The sequence below is a fragment of the Equus quagga genome, chromosome 13 (assembly GCF_021613505.1).
Source record: "Equus quagga isolate Etosha38 chromosome 13, UCLA_HA_Equagga_1.0, whole genome shotgun sequence".
Classification (NCBI taxonomy): domain Eukaryota; kingdom Metazoa; phylum Chordata; class Mammalia; order Perissodactyla; family Equidae; genus Equus; species Equus quagga.
In genome coordinates this window covers 97,490,591-97,509,889 of record NC_060279.1, presented here as the reverse complement: position 1 = coordinate 97,509,889, position 19,299 = coordinate 97,490,591, and the positions used below count along the sequence as shown (strand labels likewise).

General features: G+C 40.2%; 1 protein-coding gene across 3 annotated transcripts in view; it reads right to left on the bottom strand.

Annotated features, from left to right (window-relative positions):
- Positions 1-499: 499 nt before the first annotated feature.
- The window catches only part of LOC124251033 (zinc finger protein 780A-like), a 20,817-nt gene continuing 2,017 nt past the window's right edge, over positions 500-19,299 (bottom strand). For all 3 annotated transcript variants that reach the window (XM_046683438.1, XM_046683440.1, XM_046683439.1), the window contains exons 3-6: positions 15,893-15,947; positions 14,317-14,443; positions 13,128-13,226; positions 500-5,206 (exon numbers count right to left, since the gene is read on the bottom strand). In XM_046683438.1, coding sequence (XP_046539394.1) covers positions 2,325-5,206; positions 13,128-13,226; positions 14,317-14,443; positions 15,893-15,937 — 3,153 coding nt within the window. In that variant the 5' untranslated portion in view covers positions 15,938-15,947 and the 3' untranslated portion in view covers positions 500-2,324. The remainder of the gene's footprint in view (positions 5,207-13,127; positions 13,227-14,316; positions 14,444-15,892; positions 15,948-19,299) is intronic.

Sequence of the window (19,299 nt, the reverse complement as noted above, 5' to 3'; positions counted from 1 at the left end):
AGTTGTGGGGATGTAATGTACAGCATTGTGACTGAAGTTAACAATACTGTATTGTATATTTACAAGTTGCTAAGACAGTAAGTCTTGAAAGTTCTTATCACACACACAAAAAGTAACTATGTGAGGTGATGGATGTGTTAACTAAACTTACAGTGGTAATCATTTTGCAATATATACATATATCAAATCATTATGTTGCACACCTTAAACTTATACAGTGTTATATGTCAACTATGTCTCAAGAAAGCTGGAAAAAAATAAAAAATGGATGAAGTCTGTTTCTGAACTATTAATCCTCACTTTTACTCTGTTGCTTCCTGATGTTGGCCTATGTTTTATTCTGTTCAGCTTAAATTTTTTTCCCAAAGTTAATCAATTTCTCAGGTGCCAGGCATAGTACAGGTGCTGGGTATAGAGTGCTGAACAACAACAAACAAATTCTCATCAAAACACTCTTGGTTTCCTTTATACACCGAAGGATCCTAACTTTGTACAGAGCGCGGCTTCACTCACATCCCACAAGTTCAATTATGTTGACATCTTAATGTCGTTCATTCCTGAATTGTCTATTTCAATTTTTATTTTCCGTTTGATCCAGGATTTAAATACACATGATTATAAATTTCCAAAGAGGTGACAAACTCTCCACACAAATTACTTACCAGCTGCAAACTAGAGCTTGACAACAGGGATCTGAAAGCCAGCATCTTACCTAAATGATCAAACTCAGTTTCACCAACAAAGTGACAACCTGCCCTTATATGTTTTCTGACATGCTGTGACATACAAACATTACAAAGTATTCTTCCCTCAAAATACATTTAATCTGAACATAATGGAGCCGCTAGACCTAACTTGCTCTATAAAGGATAGAGCAAGGCTAAATGACACTAGAAAGAAACAAAAAATCAAACACCTGGCAGACAATTTTCCTAGACTTCTCAAGTCAACATCAAAAAAAGAGAGAATGTTCTAGACCAGTGGCTCTCTGTGGTGCATATCCGAATCACCTAAAGAACTGGTACAGAACACAGAGGCCCCGGCTCAGTGAAGGACGGCAGGACAGGGCCCGAGCTTATTTTTACCAAGTTCCACAGGTGACTCTGACACCTAAGAAAATTTGAGTCACTGTTCCAGACTAAAAGAGACTAAAGAGAGCTAACAACCAAATACAGTGCAGAATCTGGAATGCATTCTCCTAAGAAAAGAAACAGCTGTAAAAAGCATTTGAGAGGCCAATAAAGAAATGTGAATATAAGATAGATACTGTGGAATTATGAATGATTTCCTTAAGGGTAATTATGGTACCATGGCTACAGAAGAGCCTGCCTTTATGTTTGGGAGACACATACTGATGCGATAAGGGGTAAAGAATCATGGTGTCTAAAACATGTTCTCAATGGTACAACAAAAAATACACAGAAAAATAAACATGCGAAATTGTTAATAACTTTGAATCTAGGTAGGGTGTATGGATATTTATTTATAGTTTCAACTTTGCCATATGTGTAAAAATTTTCATGATAAAGAGTTGGATAATACATAAGTGGATAGTTTTAATTTTGCTATTCTTTTGTGAATATCTGATTGATCTCAACTTCTGGACAGAGAACATCAATTATATGTTTTTCTGCCTATTGAAATTTTTATAGAGAAATTGCTTCAAAAACTCCCCCTGATTCTTCAACAACTGTATTTTCAACACCTCCACACTCATTAAACCCACAGGGTTTCTTCCAGCATTAACTTTCTGACATAACTTAAGGAATGAGCTCTTCATGAAAATTCTCTTCTGTTCTTTACATCCTACTAGATTTTATCCAGAAGTTATTTAAAATTAAAAAATGGATGAATGGATGAGGCTTTTCTAAATTATTTGTAATAATCCAATTTCCTCTCACATCAATAGCAGTAATGCTAATGAAACAACGTAAAGCTATTCTTTATGAGCACAGGCATGTGCCAAATACTCTTTCAAGGATTTAATATGTACTATAACACATTTATTCCCATAATTGTACAACAACACTACCTAGTGTTGCCATTACAAAGGATGCAAAAAGATAAGCATCCAGCCCGATGTCACACAGGTAGTGAAATGGCAATGATGATAAAGTATGTGCCTCAGGTAGACATTTTCTTACATTTGTTCCAGTAAGAGTTTTTCTCTAGTTTATGAAGTTAACACATCTAGTAAAATATCTTTTATGGTTAGTAAATTGTGAAGACGAAGGCTACCCCATATTCCTTACATTCAAAGACTTTCTCATCAGAAGGCCTCTCTGAACACTAAGGTGTTTACTGTGACTACAAATATTCCCACGTTACTTACACTCAGAGTTTCTCACCAGTACACATACTGTGCTGTCAGAGCCAATCTCAGACCATGATGAAAGGTCTCCCCGCATTCTTTTATACTCACGGGATTTCTCCCCAGTATGCATTCTCTGTTGTTGAGTCAACTGTTCACACCCAGTTAAGGTTTGCCCACATTCCTTATATTCATAGGACTTCTGGTGATTATGAATTTTCTGATGTCGAGTAAGCTGACCATTCACAGTAAAAGCTTTCCCACATTCTTTACATTCATAGGGTTTCAGACCTGTATGAATTCTGTGATGGGCAATAAACACTGAACTAAGTCTAAAAGTTTTCCCACATTCCTTACATTCATAAGGTTTCTCACCAGTATGAATTCTCTCATGTTGAACAAGGTTTGAGCTACAGCTAAAGGTCTTTCCACATTCTTTACACTTATAGGGTTTCAAACCCGTATGAATTCTCTGATGTGCAGTAAAGACTGAGCTAAGTCTAAAAGTTTTCCCACATTCCTTACATTCATAAGGTTTCTCACCAGTATGAATTCTCTGATGCACAGTCAGTTCATAATTACTGCTAAAGGCCTTTTCACATTCTTTACAATCATAGGGTTTCTTACCAGTATGAATTTTAATATGTTGAATAAGGTTTGAGCTACGACTAAAGGCCTTCCCACATTCTTCACATTGATATGGTTTCTCACCTGTATGAATTCTCTGATGTATTCTAAGGTCTCTACCACGAGTGAAGCATTTCCCACATTCCTTACATTCATAGGGGTTGTCACCAGTATGAATTCTGTAATGCCCAAGAAACTGGTAATGATGTCGAAAGGCCTTCCCACATTCCTTACATTCAAAGGGTTTCTCACCAGTATGAATTCTCTGATGTACTCTAAGGTCTGTAGCATGACTAAAGCCCTTTCCACATTCCTTGCATTCACATGGCTTCACACCTGTATGTATTCGCTGATGTTCAATAAGTTGGTACTGATGTCTGAAAGCTATCCCACATTCCTTACATTCAAAGGGTTTCTCACCAGTATGAGTTTTCTGATGCCGAGAAAGCTGTAGGTGAAGTCTAAAAGCCTTTCCACAGTCCTTACATTCATAGGGTTTCTCACCAGTATGAATAGTCTGATGTTGAATAAGATTCGAGCCACGATTGAAGGTCTTCCCACATTCCTTACACGCAAATGTCTTCTCACCACTATGAATGTTCTGATGTCGAGTAAACTGTGTCAGAAGACTAAAGGCCTTTCCACATTCCTTACATTCAAAGGGTTTCTCACCGGTATGCATTCTACGATGTTCAATAAGTCGGTAATGATATCTAAAGGCCTTCCCACACTCCTTACATACAAAGGGTTTCTCACTAGAATGAATTTTCTGATGCTGAATAAGGTTTGAACCACGATTAAAGCCTTTCCCACACTGCTTACATTCATATGGTTTCAGACCAGCATGAATGCTCTGATGTTGAACGAGGTTTGACTCACGATTAAAGGACTTCCCACAATCTTTACATTCAAATGGTTTCTCCCCTGTATGAATCTTCTTGTGGCGATTAAGCTGGGTAGGAAGACTAAAGGCTTTTCCACATTCCTTACATTCAAAAGGCTTCTCACCAGTATGAAATATCTGATGCCGAATAAGTTGTATACGAAGTCTAAAGGTCTTCCCACATTCTTTACATTCAAAGGGTTTCTTTCCAGTATGAACGCTCCGATGCTGAATAAGGTTTGAACGACGACGAAAGCATTTCCCACATTCCTTACATTCGTAAGGTTTCACACCTGTATGTATTCGCTGATGTTCAATAAGTTGGTACTGATGTCTGAAGGCTATCCCACATTCCTTACATTCAAAGGATTTCTGAGCAGTATGAATTTTCTGATGCCGAGAAAGCTGTAGGTGAAGTCTAAAAGCCTTTCCACAGTCCTTACATTCATAGGGTTTCTCACCAGTATGAATAGTCTGATGTTGAATAAGATTCGAGCCACGATTGAAGACCTTCCCACATTCCTTACATTCAAATGGTTTCTCACCAGTATGAATGTTCTGATGTCGAGCAAACTGTATCAGAAGACTAAAGGCCTTCCCACAATCTTTACATTCAAAGGGTTTCTTGCCAGTATGAATTCGGCCGTGTTCAATAAGTTGGTAATGATAATTAAAGCCCTTCCCACACTCCTTACACACAAAGGGTTTCTCACTAGAATGAATTTTCTGATGCTTAACAAGATTGGAACCACGATTAAAGCCTTTCCCACATTCCTTACATTCATATGGTTTCATACCAGCATGAATACTCTGGTGTTGAACAAGGTTTGAGCTACGATTAAAGGATTTCCCACATTCTTTACATTCAAATGGTTTCTCACCTGTGTGAATGCTCTTATGGCGATTAAGTAGAGTGGGAAAATTAAAACCTTTCCCACATTCCTTACATTTAAAGGGTTTCTCACCAGTATGAAATTTCTGATGTCGAGTAAGTTGCAGATAAAGCCTAAAGGTCTTCCCACAGTCCTTACATTCAAAGGGTTTCTCTCCAGTATGAATACTCTGATGCTGAATAAGACTTGAACCACGACTAAAGAACTTCCCACACTCCTTACATTCATATGGTTTATCTGTATTGTGAATAAGAGAAGTGCGGCGAGTGTAAGTGGGCATTTTTTCCTGGCTGATTATCTTTTGATTGACATGTCCCTCTTGATGTCCCTGTGGTCCCTCAAATTTACTTCTGTGTTTTGAATCATTTCTAAAACTGGAGGCCTTGAGGCCAGGAGTTTTACTTATTTCCTTTACACTCTGTTTGGGCAAATTTATTTCATAAATATCATTTTCTGTAGATGACTTGTCAGCTCCAGAGTTTGACTGCAAATCTGAAAGAAAAGGAAAAAGCAAACACATTTTTTATTGTCCTGTAACACACACACAGGTACAAAATCCATTATAGAATGACTTAACCCTAAAATACTTTCAGAGAAGTTGAAAAAGGATAAGAAGAGCTCCACTAGTCAAGACAGTTTATGTAAGATGGTGATGTTCATAATAGGGGAAGAGAGTAACTTTGTGAAATTTAGGTGTTAAAATCATTTGGTAAGCTTGTTACAAATATTGATATTCAATTAACTCAAATGCAAAGAATCAGAATTTTTAGGAATAAGTCCTACGAAGCTGTATTTTCAACATCTCTATCAGATCATTCTGATGTAGATCAAAGTTTAAGGATCCATACTTAAAACTGTTTGAACGGTTTGTCTTTACTCTTAAAATAAAATCCGAAACCCTTACCATGGATACGCTTACAAGAACTCATACCAAGCTACTGTCATCCTTTGTACCCTACCTCTTCCATACTGCCTTGTTTTAGAAACCTAAAACATGATACAACATATTTTCCACACCTTCAGGCTTTGCTCAGGCTATTTCATCACCCAAGAATCCTGTGGCCTGGGCTGCCTGTAGGAGACATCGCTCCCATCTTTTAAGTCTCAGGATAAGTATCTTCCTCAGTACAGCTGTGCCTGGTGGGCCCTATCTAAGTGTGTCTCTGTCTTGTATTCTCTATTCACAAGTCTCATTCCTTGCTTTCATAACTGTTTCAATTACTTTCATTCATTCATTGCCCCATTTCTTTTTTTTTTTTTTAAAGATTGGCACCTGAGCTAACAACTGTTGCCAATCTTCTTTTGTTTTTTTTCTGCTTTTCCTCACCCAATCCCCCAAGTACATAGTTGTATATTTTAGTTGTGGGTCCTTCCAGTTGTGGTATGTGGGACGTCGCCTCAATGTGGCCTAATGAGCGGTGCCATGTCTGTGCCCAGGATCCAAACTGGCGAAACCCTGGGCTACCAAAGTGGAGTGCACGAACTTAACAACTTGGCCACGGGGCCGGCCCCTCATTGCCTCATTTCTTATTCTGTATATTTTCTTATCCCTAAATCTGCCTATGGGCAGACACAATCCTGATAGCATTCACCAGTGAATAATAAGCTCATAGCACATAATAGCTGTTAAGTAGATTACTGGAGAATTACTGATAAAGGAAATTAGCCTGAGAATAAATGTATATAATACAAAAATAAGCCACTGGGAAAGGCTTATCATAATTATCACTCATCCAAAACCATTAAAGTTGATAAATAGGACCTTTCTCCTATCACTTCAAATGGAAACAAACGCACATCTGAGCCAGATCTGTCAAGTATATGTAAAAATGGGAAAACAAACCACAGAAGGCAGGTAGAAACTTGAAGCTTGAACCTAGTTAGGTTGATTGCCTGCTGAAATATATCAACAGGTTCTAAAAGAAAATCAACAGATGCTAACACCAAGATGACAGATGTTGGAATTATCTGATGAAAACTTTAATGCCGTAATCATGCAAATGCTCCAACAAGCAACCACAAACACTCTTGAAACAAATGGAAAAATAGAAAATCTCAGCAAAGATGTAGAAGATATAAAGAAGAACCACGGAAAAGTTAGAACAAAAAACTATAATAACTGAAATTAAAATATTGCTGGATGGTCTCAATAGGAGACTGGAGAAGACAGAGGGAAGAAATAATGAACTTATGATAGAGAAAGATTTATCCAATCTGAACAGCAGAAAGAAAAAAGATCGAAAAACAAATGAACACACAACAAGGACCAGGAGGACAACGCCAAAAGCTCTCACATTCATGTCATGGGCATCCTAGGAGAGGAAAAGTGTGCACAGCTGAAAAAATGTTGAACTAAAGGGCTAAAACCTTTCCAATTTTGGCAAAATCCATAAACCTACAGATTCGAAAATCTCACTGAGCCCCAAAGAGAATAAACCTAAAGAAATCCACACCCAAACTCATCATAATCACACCAGTAAAAACTAAAGACAAAGGAAAAAATACTTGAAAGCACCCAAAAAACTCACAACTCATTACCTATCCAATACCTGGACAACGACTCTAGGCTTCGCATCAGAAACAAGGGAGGGCAGAAGGAAGTGACGTGACATTTTAAAGTGCTAAAAGGAAAATTCTGCCCCACATTCTACATCCTGAAAAAGTCTTGGTCAGAAATAAAGATGAGATAAAGATGTTTTTAGATGACAGAATAGTAAAAGAATATCACCAACAGACCTATTCTAAAGACCTGCTAAAGGAAGTTCTTCAGACTAAAGGGAAACGATACCAGAAGAAAATCCGGAACATCAAGAATGAAGGAAGATCAAAAGAAATGGGAATTATCTGGGTAAATATAATAGACCATCTTTTCCTCTTGAGTTCTTTAGAACATGTTTGATGGTTGAAAGAAAAATTGTATCACGTGACGGGCTTTTCAACGTATGTACACGTAATGCGACCACAGCACAGATGTAAGACAACTAAAGCGTGAGGGAACTATTCAGTGAGATGTGACTGGAAAAGGGAGGTCATCAAACAGAAATTTCAACAGGATCTCATTTTGCTCAACAGAAATAACTGTACGTATGTGTGTGAAGGTGTGGAAGGACAGGAGTAAACCAGGAATTACTGAAGAACACAGTTGTGAGGGTTACATTTTTAATTCGGACTTGTCTCTACTAATTTTCTATAATGCACCTGCCTTAAGGCCATGGTAACAAAGAGATATTAAATATTCATATGCCACCAATAAAATGGTTTCAATATGAAGCAAATATAGATAAAATATAAAGGAAAACACATCTACAAACTGAATGGGAGATTCTAACATACCTCTTTTAGTAATTTGCAGAAGTAGATTTTTTAAAAAATTAAATACACATATATATAAAAAACACAAAACAAACTTGACACTACCAACACACATTCCTTTTTCAATCACACAGAACATTTATAAAAATTGACCACATACTGGATTATAAAACAAAGCAAGTCTCAACGTACTTAAAAGGAGTGAAACAACATATTTTCTGACCACAATAAAATCATGCTGTCAGATCAATATCAGAGATTATTCATTTATATGGAAATGCAAAAGCCATACTTGGTTCACCAAAATTACAGTAATCTATACAGACATGATATTACGTGATTCTTCATAGGATGCTACTGGAATTAGGCCTCCATTGTGGAGTTTTCTGAACCAAATCATGAGAAAAATTTTTAGTCACACATATTCAGAATATCATGCTTTAAGAAAACTGGCCTGGATTTGGACTCTTTAAAAAAAAGAGGCCAAAGTAAAAAATAAATAAATAAAAATAATTTTTTTAAGGCACAGAAGTTTAGATTAAAAGGAAATAAGACCTAACAATAAATCTATTTATGAACCTTAATTTGATCCTAAATTGAAATACGCTCATACAAAAAAATTAAAAATTAAAAAGAAATTTAACAATGAACTGTACTTTAGATAAAGCGCCTGAAACAATGATGATTTTCTTAGGTGTGACAATGATAGGTTATTTAGGTTAATTAGGATAATGAAGTCAATCAGGAATAATGAAAGGTTATTTACGATAATGTCCTATTCTTAGGAGATGCAAGCTAAAGCATTTAAGGTATCTGTCATGATATCTGTGACTTACCCCTCCACACGACAGTAAAAACGGTTTAAAATATTTAGATATATAAATACTTATAGCAAACATGGCAAATGCTAGCAATTGGTGAATCCAGGCAACAGTTTTTTGTGGGTTTTTTTGTTTGTTTTTTTTAATTTTTTTTGTTAAAGATTTTCTTTTTTTTTCCTTTTTCTCCCCAAAGCCCCCTAGTACATAGTTGTATATTCTTCGTTGTGGGTCCTTCTAGTTGTGGCATGTGGGATGCTGCCTCAGCATGGTTTGATGAGTAGTGCCAACGAAACACTGGGCCGCCTGCAGCGGAGAGCTCGAACTTAACCACTCGGCCACGGGGCCAGCCCCCAGGCAACAGTTTTAAATGGAATTCACTTATTCTTTTAACTTTTCTCTAGGTTTGAACATTTTCAACATAAAAACCTGGGAAAATTTAAGGGGAAAAAAGTACTCTTGAGTCAAATAAATAATCAAGAAAATTAGAAAATATATTGAGGGAAATGAGGAGTGAGCGCTAATGGGTATGGGGTTTCTTTCTGGGGTGAGGAAACTGGTAAAGAACTGACTGTGGTGAGACATGTGCCAGTCTGTGAACACACTAAAAACCTCTGAATGGTAGACCTTAAATGGGTGAATTTTATGGTATGTAAATTATATCTTAATTGTTATATTAAAAAAAGAACAAGACTTTGAACTGTTATCAACATACAAACACTCAGGGAAATTGTTCCACGAGCCCGTAAGACTGTGTAGGAGAAAAAGTTCAAACAACCAAATTGACCAGAGATACCTCACACACACGTACATTCTTAGAGAATTCACACTAAATGAGGATTATCAAGATGAGATTACAGCATATAATGACAATGCACTTTGAAATGTATGGGAAAACTACAAAAAATGGGGAGAAAATGTGGAGAGCACAATCTGTTTTCAATAATCATAGCGTCATGGTAATGCTGGCCGTGTTATTCTCAGGATGTTTTGCATATAATGTGAGATAAAACAAATCAGTAATTATAGGATATTCTGTTATCCCCAGTATCGCTGAGAACCAGGAATTTCAGTTTGAGAAAAAACAAGACACAGATTTAAGATAGATTAGATTAAGTAAATACCCTGTAATCCTAAAACTGAGTTAGAAAGAGCAGTGTCAACTTGTGGGGCATTTATCCTTAAAACAAGACTACAGGTGTTTATTTCCTATCTCTGTCCCCTGAAAATGCCTAAAAGCAATGACCTAACCAGGCAGGATGAGCACCCCTGGTACCCAGACTGTGGTCTTGAAATATTATTTTCCATCAAACCAACCATGGCTTTCTGGAGAAACGTCTTATTCCAGGTTTGGAAAAGGACATGTACAAGACAGGCCTGGAACAGGCTGTCTTACTAGACAGCAGGAATCTCTCATAGTCCACCAGAGCCAGGTTAAAAGGGCTCAGGAGCCAAGCTGAAGAGGCTGGCGCTGGCCAATGAGGGGACCAATTTGAGCATCAGTAAAAATAGTAACTTGGGACCAGCCTGGTGGCAAAGTGGTTGAGTTCACACACTCTGGTTCAGCGGCCTGGGATTTGCTGGTTTGGATCCCACGTGTGGACCTACACGCTGCTTGTCAAGCCATGCTGTGGTGGCGTCCCACATATAAAATAGAGAAAGATGGGCACAGATGTTAACTCAGGGCCAGTCTTCCTCAGCAAAAAGAGGAGGATTGGCGCCGGATGTTAGCTCAGGGCTAATCTTCCTCACACACACACACAAACACAAAATAGTAACAATAGAGTAAAATACATCAAATATTTTAATTCCATGTATTCAATCATCACAAAAAATAGGTCACCTTTGAAAGGATGCTAGGAAACTAACTCATTATTTAGAAAACTGGTAAACAAAGGCAAAGAATCAAGTATTTATCTGGACTTTTCCAAATGATCTATATAACTGAGTAACCAAGCAGTACATGAGGCAGTTTCTCTTTACAGATGCACTCTAGCTGATACAGAATAAATGACAGAATTCGAGTATCACCAATCTGCAAGCTCTAATGAATTAATGGACACAGTAACGGACCATCAAAGGCTGCGAACATCACTAAAACCAGACATCCCGACATCGTGTGCCAACCGACTGAAGAATGTCACCACCACCTCGCCAACAGTCTTGCCAAAACGACCCCCAAAACCTGAGTCAGATTAAACTTCTAGACCCAGCGATCAATCTACAGGAAGCAGAGGACAGAGGAACATGCTAATCTATACCACAGGGTGCAATCGGCAAAATCCAGATGGTGGGAAACCAGAGCACAAACGATCTAATCTTATCACGAAAAAACTGTTAAGAATAGGGGCTGGCCCCGTGGCCGAGTGGTTAAGTTCGCGCGCTCTGCTGCAGGCGGCCCAGTGTTTCGTTAGTTCGAATCCTGGGCGCGGACATGGCACTGCTCATCAGACCACGCTGAGGCAGCGTCCCACATGCCACAACTAGAAGGATCCACAACGAAGAATATACAACTATGTACTGGGGGGCTTTGGGGAGAAAAAGGAAAAAATAAAATCTTTAAAAAAAAAAAAACTGTTAAGAATAAAAAAAGGTTAAGAGAACCTATAATTTCAAAGAGACTAAAGACCTTCTGAAACAACAGGCAAAATAAATCCGACTGTGGGAGACGCTCATTGAGATGAGAAAACTCTAAAGAAAACTCTTCTCGCAGGGAGGGAAAGGCTTGTAATTTGTGAAGAGGCACTCCGGCGCAGCTGGCAGAATCCTAACTCACGACCTGGTGGTGAAAGTGCGTGACCCTTAATATAACTAATCACGCAATTCTTTGTTTCATGTGGTTTTCTGGATTCTTGTCATAGTTTGTTTACAAACTACGAAATGAAGAAAATTTTAAACATCGTAATTGGCTACAAATAACTTGGAAAACATTCCCTATTCCTCACAGTGACGACCAAAACCTTGTTCGGTCTGGCCCTGGCCTAACTCCCAGACCTCCTTCCTACTCTCCCTTCACCTCGGCTCTAACTTTTCTTTTTTTTTTTTAAGGTAGCTTTTTGGTGAGGAAGATCGGCCCTGAGCTAACATTTGTTGCCAATATTCCTCTCTTTTTTTTCTCTCCCCAAAGCCCCAGTACACAGTTGTGTATCCTAGTTCCTCTCCATGGGATGCTGCCACAGCGTGGCCACATGAGCAGTGTGTAGGTCCACACCCAGGATCCAAACCGGCGAACCCCGGACCGCAGAGCGCATGAACCTAACCGCTTGGCCAATGGGGCCGGCCCCTTGGCTCTAACCTTCTTACTGCTGCCAGTCACACAGAGATCACTTCCTGCTCAGACAGAATGCTCTCGCCCAGGGATGGGGCCTGAACCCCTACTTTTGGGAGAGCATGCCCACTTCAAGACACGTCCCCTGACCACTCGGGCTCTGTCATTCTCACCACCTTATTCCCATTTACTTGTCTGCACAGCATGATTCGTGACGTTACTGATCTAGTCATCTGCTTATTGGTTTAATCTACATCTTGCCCACTGCAGGTGGAATCCAGGAGAGAGAGCAGGACTTTATCAGTCACGTTCGTTTCACTGTATGGACAGTGCCAACCACAGGGCCTTGCCTGCAGTGGGCACTCAATAAATATTTGCTGAATATAAGAATACATTCTTTAGACAGGGGAAGCACATATAGAAATCTAAATGCAAAGCAGGGCTGGAAAGCAGCTGGATGCAAAATCTACGTTAAAAGTTTATACTAGGAGCCGGCTCCGTGGCCGAGTGGTTGAGTTCGTGCGCTCTGCTTTGGCGGCCCAGGGTTTCGCTGGTTCGGATCCTGGGTGCAGACCTGGCACTGCTCATCAGGCCACGCTGAGGCAGCGTCCCACACAGCACAACCAGAAGGACCCACAACTAAGAATATACAACTATGTACTGGGAGGCTTTGGGGAGAAGAAGAAGGAAAAAAAAAGAAGATTGGCAACAGATGTTAACTCAGGTGCAATCTTTAAAAAAAAATTTTTTTAAGTTTATTCTGGGAAAGAAAGGCACTCAGCACTAAAAGGGGAGGGGAATAAGAGAAGAGAAATTCAGTCATCAGTAAAAGATGAAGTTCCTCCAACAGCTCGTGCTGTGATCTTTATTTCCTTCCCAGAGATCAGGCGTTTTCATCTAAGAGGCCTTGGGTCTTCGAAGGAAGGTTTCCAAACCACCTCTCAGGGGTGTGACTCCTCTCTGACCACGGGGGCCCCAATGATTATGGCCCCCTGCTGGCTTTCCCCTCACTCACCTGGGTTCCGTCCGCCTGTTTCTTTCCTCACACCCATCCACGGCTCTTTCTCCTGCTCCAGGAGGGTAATGACATCTGGCTTAGAAATGGAACTTCCTCCTTAAAAGAAAAAAATGACACATGATGTAGAAATTTTTAATTAAAAAAAAAAACTTCAGTTGAGACCTGGTTAAATTTACAACTAGTTAAAAGTCAAAATGATACTGAGAAAGACTTCAGAGACGGGTACGAGAATTGAATAAGAGACCAGTGATCTTAGAAAAAGGACTTAGCATCATTTAAAGTCATATAGGGTCTGCCCTTGGCGTGGAATTATAACTTAGTGGTTGAGAACATGAACCTTCAAGCCTGACCGCCTCGTTCAAATCCTCTGTCAGCCACTAGCAGTAGAACCTTAGACAAGCTATTTAAACTCTCCGTCCCTCAGTTTGCCCATCTCTAAAAAGCGGATGATAATAATACCTATCTTATAGGACTGACATTAAAATGAAATTAGTTAATACATGTAAAACGCTTGAAACACTGCCCGGTATTTAGCACTACAAAGTTAACTATTATTACGCTTATTGTTGTTATTTATTTTGCCTTTTTAGACATTTTTGTTCTTTCTTCGTACATTCATTCAATGAAAAATACAAACTTCATGGCTTGCAACTTTCAACTACATGGCAGGGAAAGGAATGTTTGCTGAAGGACATGGAATGTGTCCACTTCAGTTTTAAACAAATTCAGTTGACCCAATCAAAATTATGGACATCATAGAGGCTTTTTAGAAAAATTCAAAACACTATTCTCCTTGCAGGCGGGTCAGAAAAAAAACCCAGATAGCCTACAGTAATTCTGCAATCAAACACAATGTGAAACTTGGTTTCTCAGCTAATGATCATGCAATGAAGGTCTAAGTTTTCAAATTCACTTCCTCGGTCATTAAGAAAGAGGCAGCCACAGAGAGGACCAACGTAAGGGAGAAAGTTCACTCAGCGATGGGCAAGATGCAGGCATTTTCAACCCAACAAATCCCAAACTATTTCTTTCGGTAGCCAGAAGAAGGAACTCAGCTACTGCTTAAATGACAGCCCTGAAACTCATGGTGAAGACAACAGACACTGACAATTTATCATTAATAATTATAAGTATTTAATAGTCATCCACATTTAGTAGTAATGAACATCGGGGCAGACAGCCTTACCGAGTGAGGCCAGGTGGCTGTAGTTGTCCAACATCACATCGCGGTACAAGGCCTTCTGAGCGGGGCTGAGACACGCCCACTCCTCCTGAGAGAAGCTGACGGCCACGTCCGCGAACGTCACCGATCCCTGAAACCACAGACACACGTATCACAGTGAGACTGAAGGAAATCATTCCAGATGGAAGGAGAGGGAGGGAAGGACCACACTGCAGGAAGGGGGCGATGCGGAATTCCGCAGGGCGCCAGCACGTTCTTGAGGAAGCCCACTCGCGCAGAGCAAACTTCTTGGGTACCGTGCGATAACTCACTAATCCCAGCATGTCTGGGGATGGATAAAAAACCTCAATTTCCCTACTACCTAGGCACCATGCCTGCCTCACAACGCTGTAAGTGTGCACTTCTACACCACGTTCAGCCAGCCCTGGGGGTCTAGTGGTTCAGACTCAGCGCTGTGCTCACCGCTGCGGCCCGGGTTCGTTTCCCGGTCAGGGAACCACACCGCCCGCCTGTCGGGTGTCACACTGTGGACAGCTGCGTGTTGCTGTGATGCTGAAAGCTATGCCACTGGTATTTCAAACGCCAGCAGGGTCACTGATGACGGACAGGCTTCAGCGGAGCTTCCAGACTAAGACAGACTAGGAAGAAGGACATGGCCACGCACTTCCGAAAAAATGGGCCATGAAAACTCTATGAACAGCAGTGGCGGTACACGGGGCCACCAGGAGTGAGAATCAACTCGGCAGCAGTAACAACAACAAAAACACCGTCTTTCCCCTTTAAGGTATAAGAAAACCAAATTTCATGAAACCTTTCCCCCAAGTTTTATATAAAATATCTATTTTAGAAAACAGAGTTTACATAAAATTGAGAATGTTCTCATTCCTCAAGTTCATTATACTAGCTGAGGCCGAAAGCATTTTTTCTTGTCGTAAGTGATTTTTATAAGCTGCATAACAGTCCGTATAACTGACACACTAGATTTGATCCTTCTTTTCTGTTTATATATTCAGATAGTCAATGTCTCTATGGTCTTTCCCAATTCCGGGAATTTACAATCGCCCACCACTTACACACTGGACGATCTTCCTGTTACCATCCACCGTCCTCACCGAACTTTCCTAAGAGCCTCATAAATAGATCATCTTGTCACACATGGAGACCGAGGCCACCCGACAGCGAATCCCATCTTATCCACCTGGAAAGCTCGAGTCTGTGGAGAAGTCTCGAGGTTTTCCCAAGTGTGGTCAAATGAGCCAGTCAACTCTAACTTCTCAAACCCCACAAACCCGCTTCCCTGTGGGGACCGACCCCCCATGGCTCCAGCGTTTCCTTTGACAGAGGACAGAGCACAAAGCAGAAGTTAAACAATGCATTTAAAGAAAACGTCAACACCAGTTGGAAAAGAGAGACACGGACAGGAAGAGCACTGAGCTTTCTTTTCCCACCAACCTTCACTGTAATGGGACAAACTGGGGTGTAGGATCATGGATCCTTAAGAAGGGAGCTCCAGGGGAAGTCATAACTGCCACCTAACCTGAAAGTCATCATACTTCAAGGGGAAGAAATAGCAACTTACGTGGACCATGTTTTTAGAATTACAAAACCGGTCAATCTTCCTCATGCTTCCTCTCCTAGAGAAAAGAAAGAAGGGTTTAAGGAAAGCTGTGCCTCAGTGCTCTCAAAGTGACTTAAATTAACAGAACAATTGTTTCCTCCATTTCTATGTCTCAACTACCCCCCTCAGACTCCTCTTCCATCCCTTCTCTCTTCGCACACATCCACGCGCGCGTGCGCGCGCGCACACACACACGCACGCACGCTCACTCTCTCATGCAAATGGCAACCAGTAAGAGGAGTATGGACAAAATCAAGCTCTCCTCCAAACCCCAGGGAACCCATTGTCCTCCAAAATATCTCAGCAGGAGGGATCCTGGCCAGTCGTCCACTCCTGGGATGCGCATGTAGGCCCCTCCTCCTGCTCCGTGCAGATCCTTCCCACCCGCTCCCAGGTTTCAGGGCTGGGAAGGGGTCACATCATCCAAACCAGAATGCTTGGTGAAGTGGGGGCTGGGGAAGTGGAGCGCAGCATGAAATCTGGAAAGGCTGTCGATGGCACTGCTCAGGCACTGCTCGGCGTTCCGAGCCCAACAAAGCCACCGGGTTAAATACAGCAGAGCAGCCACGCAATGAATACTCAGCGGTCACTAAATGTTCAAGATATAAGGGCAGCAGAAAAATCAGCCTACAAAACAGGATGTGTGATATGGTTACACACATAAAATATATGTATAAATAACTATAAAGACTAACAGACGTTGAGAGAAAAAAATTCCAGAAAATTATATGCCACGTTAACAGTTCTTAACTCTGTATTATGGCCCCAATTCTCTACTTTTTGTTTAAGGTTGTTTCATAATTGTTCTAACTGTGGCCAGGCATTAACGTGGAATATACATACAGTTATATTCAAATACAGACACACACACATGCATTCACATACGTTTACGGATTTTTCCCTATGAGGAAAGTGTCCTCCAAACCGGATGAAGGACCACCTTTTATCCAGACAGCTTCCCTCCGACCTTGGTGGGGAAACTCAGGAACTCTAGTGACCTCTTGTCTTCACGTCATGGGTTTGTTCCCTTCATTTCCCAATTCCTGAACCAACCCTAAGATGTCTGTTTTTATCTGATTATGTTAGATTCATTTTTAGAAAAAATGTCTGCAGGCCCCCAGGCAATATCCTGTGTGCATCAGCGATGCTCTCATTGCTGCTCCTCTCACGTCTTCCTAATAGAAGGTTTATTACGTTTCTAAACCTGTCATTTTAGTCATCGTGTTCTCTCAACAGCTGCCGAGTCACCTTCTGTTATTAGTCACTTTGCATTTAACATATTTAGAATTTCTAAGTCAGGTTCAAATCTCACAACAGGATTTGATTTAATGCTACAGAAATCCCATGGGCTTATTAGACTTTGGTCAGAGCTTGGTGACTACAGAGTAAAACAGGTCTCCTTCCTGTCAACTCTCAAAGTATGCTAGGTGAAGTTTTCTGATGGCCTTATCAATTCTGCCATATCCTTATTCTTATTCAGATTTTATTTTCTCTGCTGGATAAAAAGAAGCTTAAAAGTGGTGGGTGGGTCTTTCAGTCATTACATCCTCCAAGTATAATCACACTATCTACCACCTTGCAGGCACCTGAGCATCTTATGATTAACCCAAACTCCAGTTCTAGAAATTTTCCACAGGAAACAGCTATAGAAGCTCACATAATATACGCACAAGGATGATCACCAAAGAATGACCAAAAATCAGAAAATTAAGTATCTAACAGTTGGCACATGGTTAAATAAACTACAGGCCACTATATGATGGCAGGCCATTATTCATTGTGATGGTCACATTAATTGACGAAGAAAACATTTATGATGAATTATTACGTGAAGCAAGCAGGATTTTGAAAGTCCACCTAAATTCAAATATGGTACCCTGTCCTTAGTAAAGAAACCTCACAAGTTTTGTCTTCACATTCAGGATGTGGACCGGGACAATTAACTGCTCGGTGCCTCTATTTCCTCGTTTGTAAAACAGAGTTACCAGCACAGAGAGCTGTCAGGAAGAGTAGAAAGAAAATTCAGTGAAAACATACAATGACATACAATAACTGTTAGAGATGTGTCCTCATTATTACTGAGGAGAAAGAAGATGACATCTGCTAAAGAAACTTAATTCTACTGTTTTCTTTTTTCTTGTATAAGTCAGATAGTAAAATACAGTATAAGGCCTCTTTCTTAGAATGCTAACCAAAAACATTCAAAGGCTAGCCTGGAGAATGAAATTCTTAAATAACACTAGCAAAAAATGTTCTCATAAAGACAAGGAGAAAAGGCACTCTTGGCACAGAACCCTCAGAGGGAGGGACTGGCACTTTGCTCTTCTCTCCCAGACCCAGAAATGAATGAAAACCACATCTGAATTGAATTTATTTTTCAAACTCATTCTATTCTACAGAAGCAAAACTCTCCTATCCACACAGAAATAACAATTCGAAAAACATAAACCAAAACATCAATAATGACTATCTCTAGAGGGTGGGACTATAATTTTAACTTTCTTCTTTTTAAGCTTTTAAACAGTTCCACCCTATTCCATCATTAAAACTACACAATAAAGCTACTTCCAAATTAAAAAATAAAAACAGAGTTATCAGGGAGGGAGCACTTCCAATCACTAAAAAACTGAGCTTGTCATGAGGGTCAACAAAGAAATCAATGTGACCAGAACAAATACCATCAACCAGTGCTAACATCCTTTAGCTCCATCTCACCAATATAATCAGACATTTTCATTATGAGGATTCTTCTCCAAAAGAACACAAGGCAGGTAAGTGGCACGTGCAGACTGAGTGAGAAAATGCGTGGAAGATACAGCCCCACGCTCGCTTCTCTTCACTGAACAGCCAATTAAAATATCCCTTTGGATCTGATGCTTACAGAACGCCCTCGCTCGGGAAATGGGAGTCACATACAAGATTTTCTTGAGCACTGCTGTTCACAACATGAAGACTGCTTAACGTTGTATCAAATATTTTCTCTTCTCATGATTCTTTATAAGCAGAACTTTATTAAGTGCATCATATTCTAGCACCCGAGTCTAGTATGATTTGCTTAACTACTCAGTTTGTATAAGATCATTTAAAATGTCTCTCCAGGTATTAGGGTCCTTTGATTCTAAACCAGGGTTTCTCAAACTCAGCATTACTGACGTTTTGGCCCAAATAATTCTTTGTTGGGAGGGTGGGGAGGGCTGGCCTGTGCATTATGGAATATTTAGTAGCATCCTTGTCCTCTACCTGTGAAATCCAAGTGGCATTGTCCCCCAGTGTGGCAAGCAAAACTGTCTCTAAATATTACCAAATGTCCCCTGGAAGGGGCCATCTCACACACACAGACACACACCCCCCACTGAGAATCAATGATC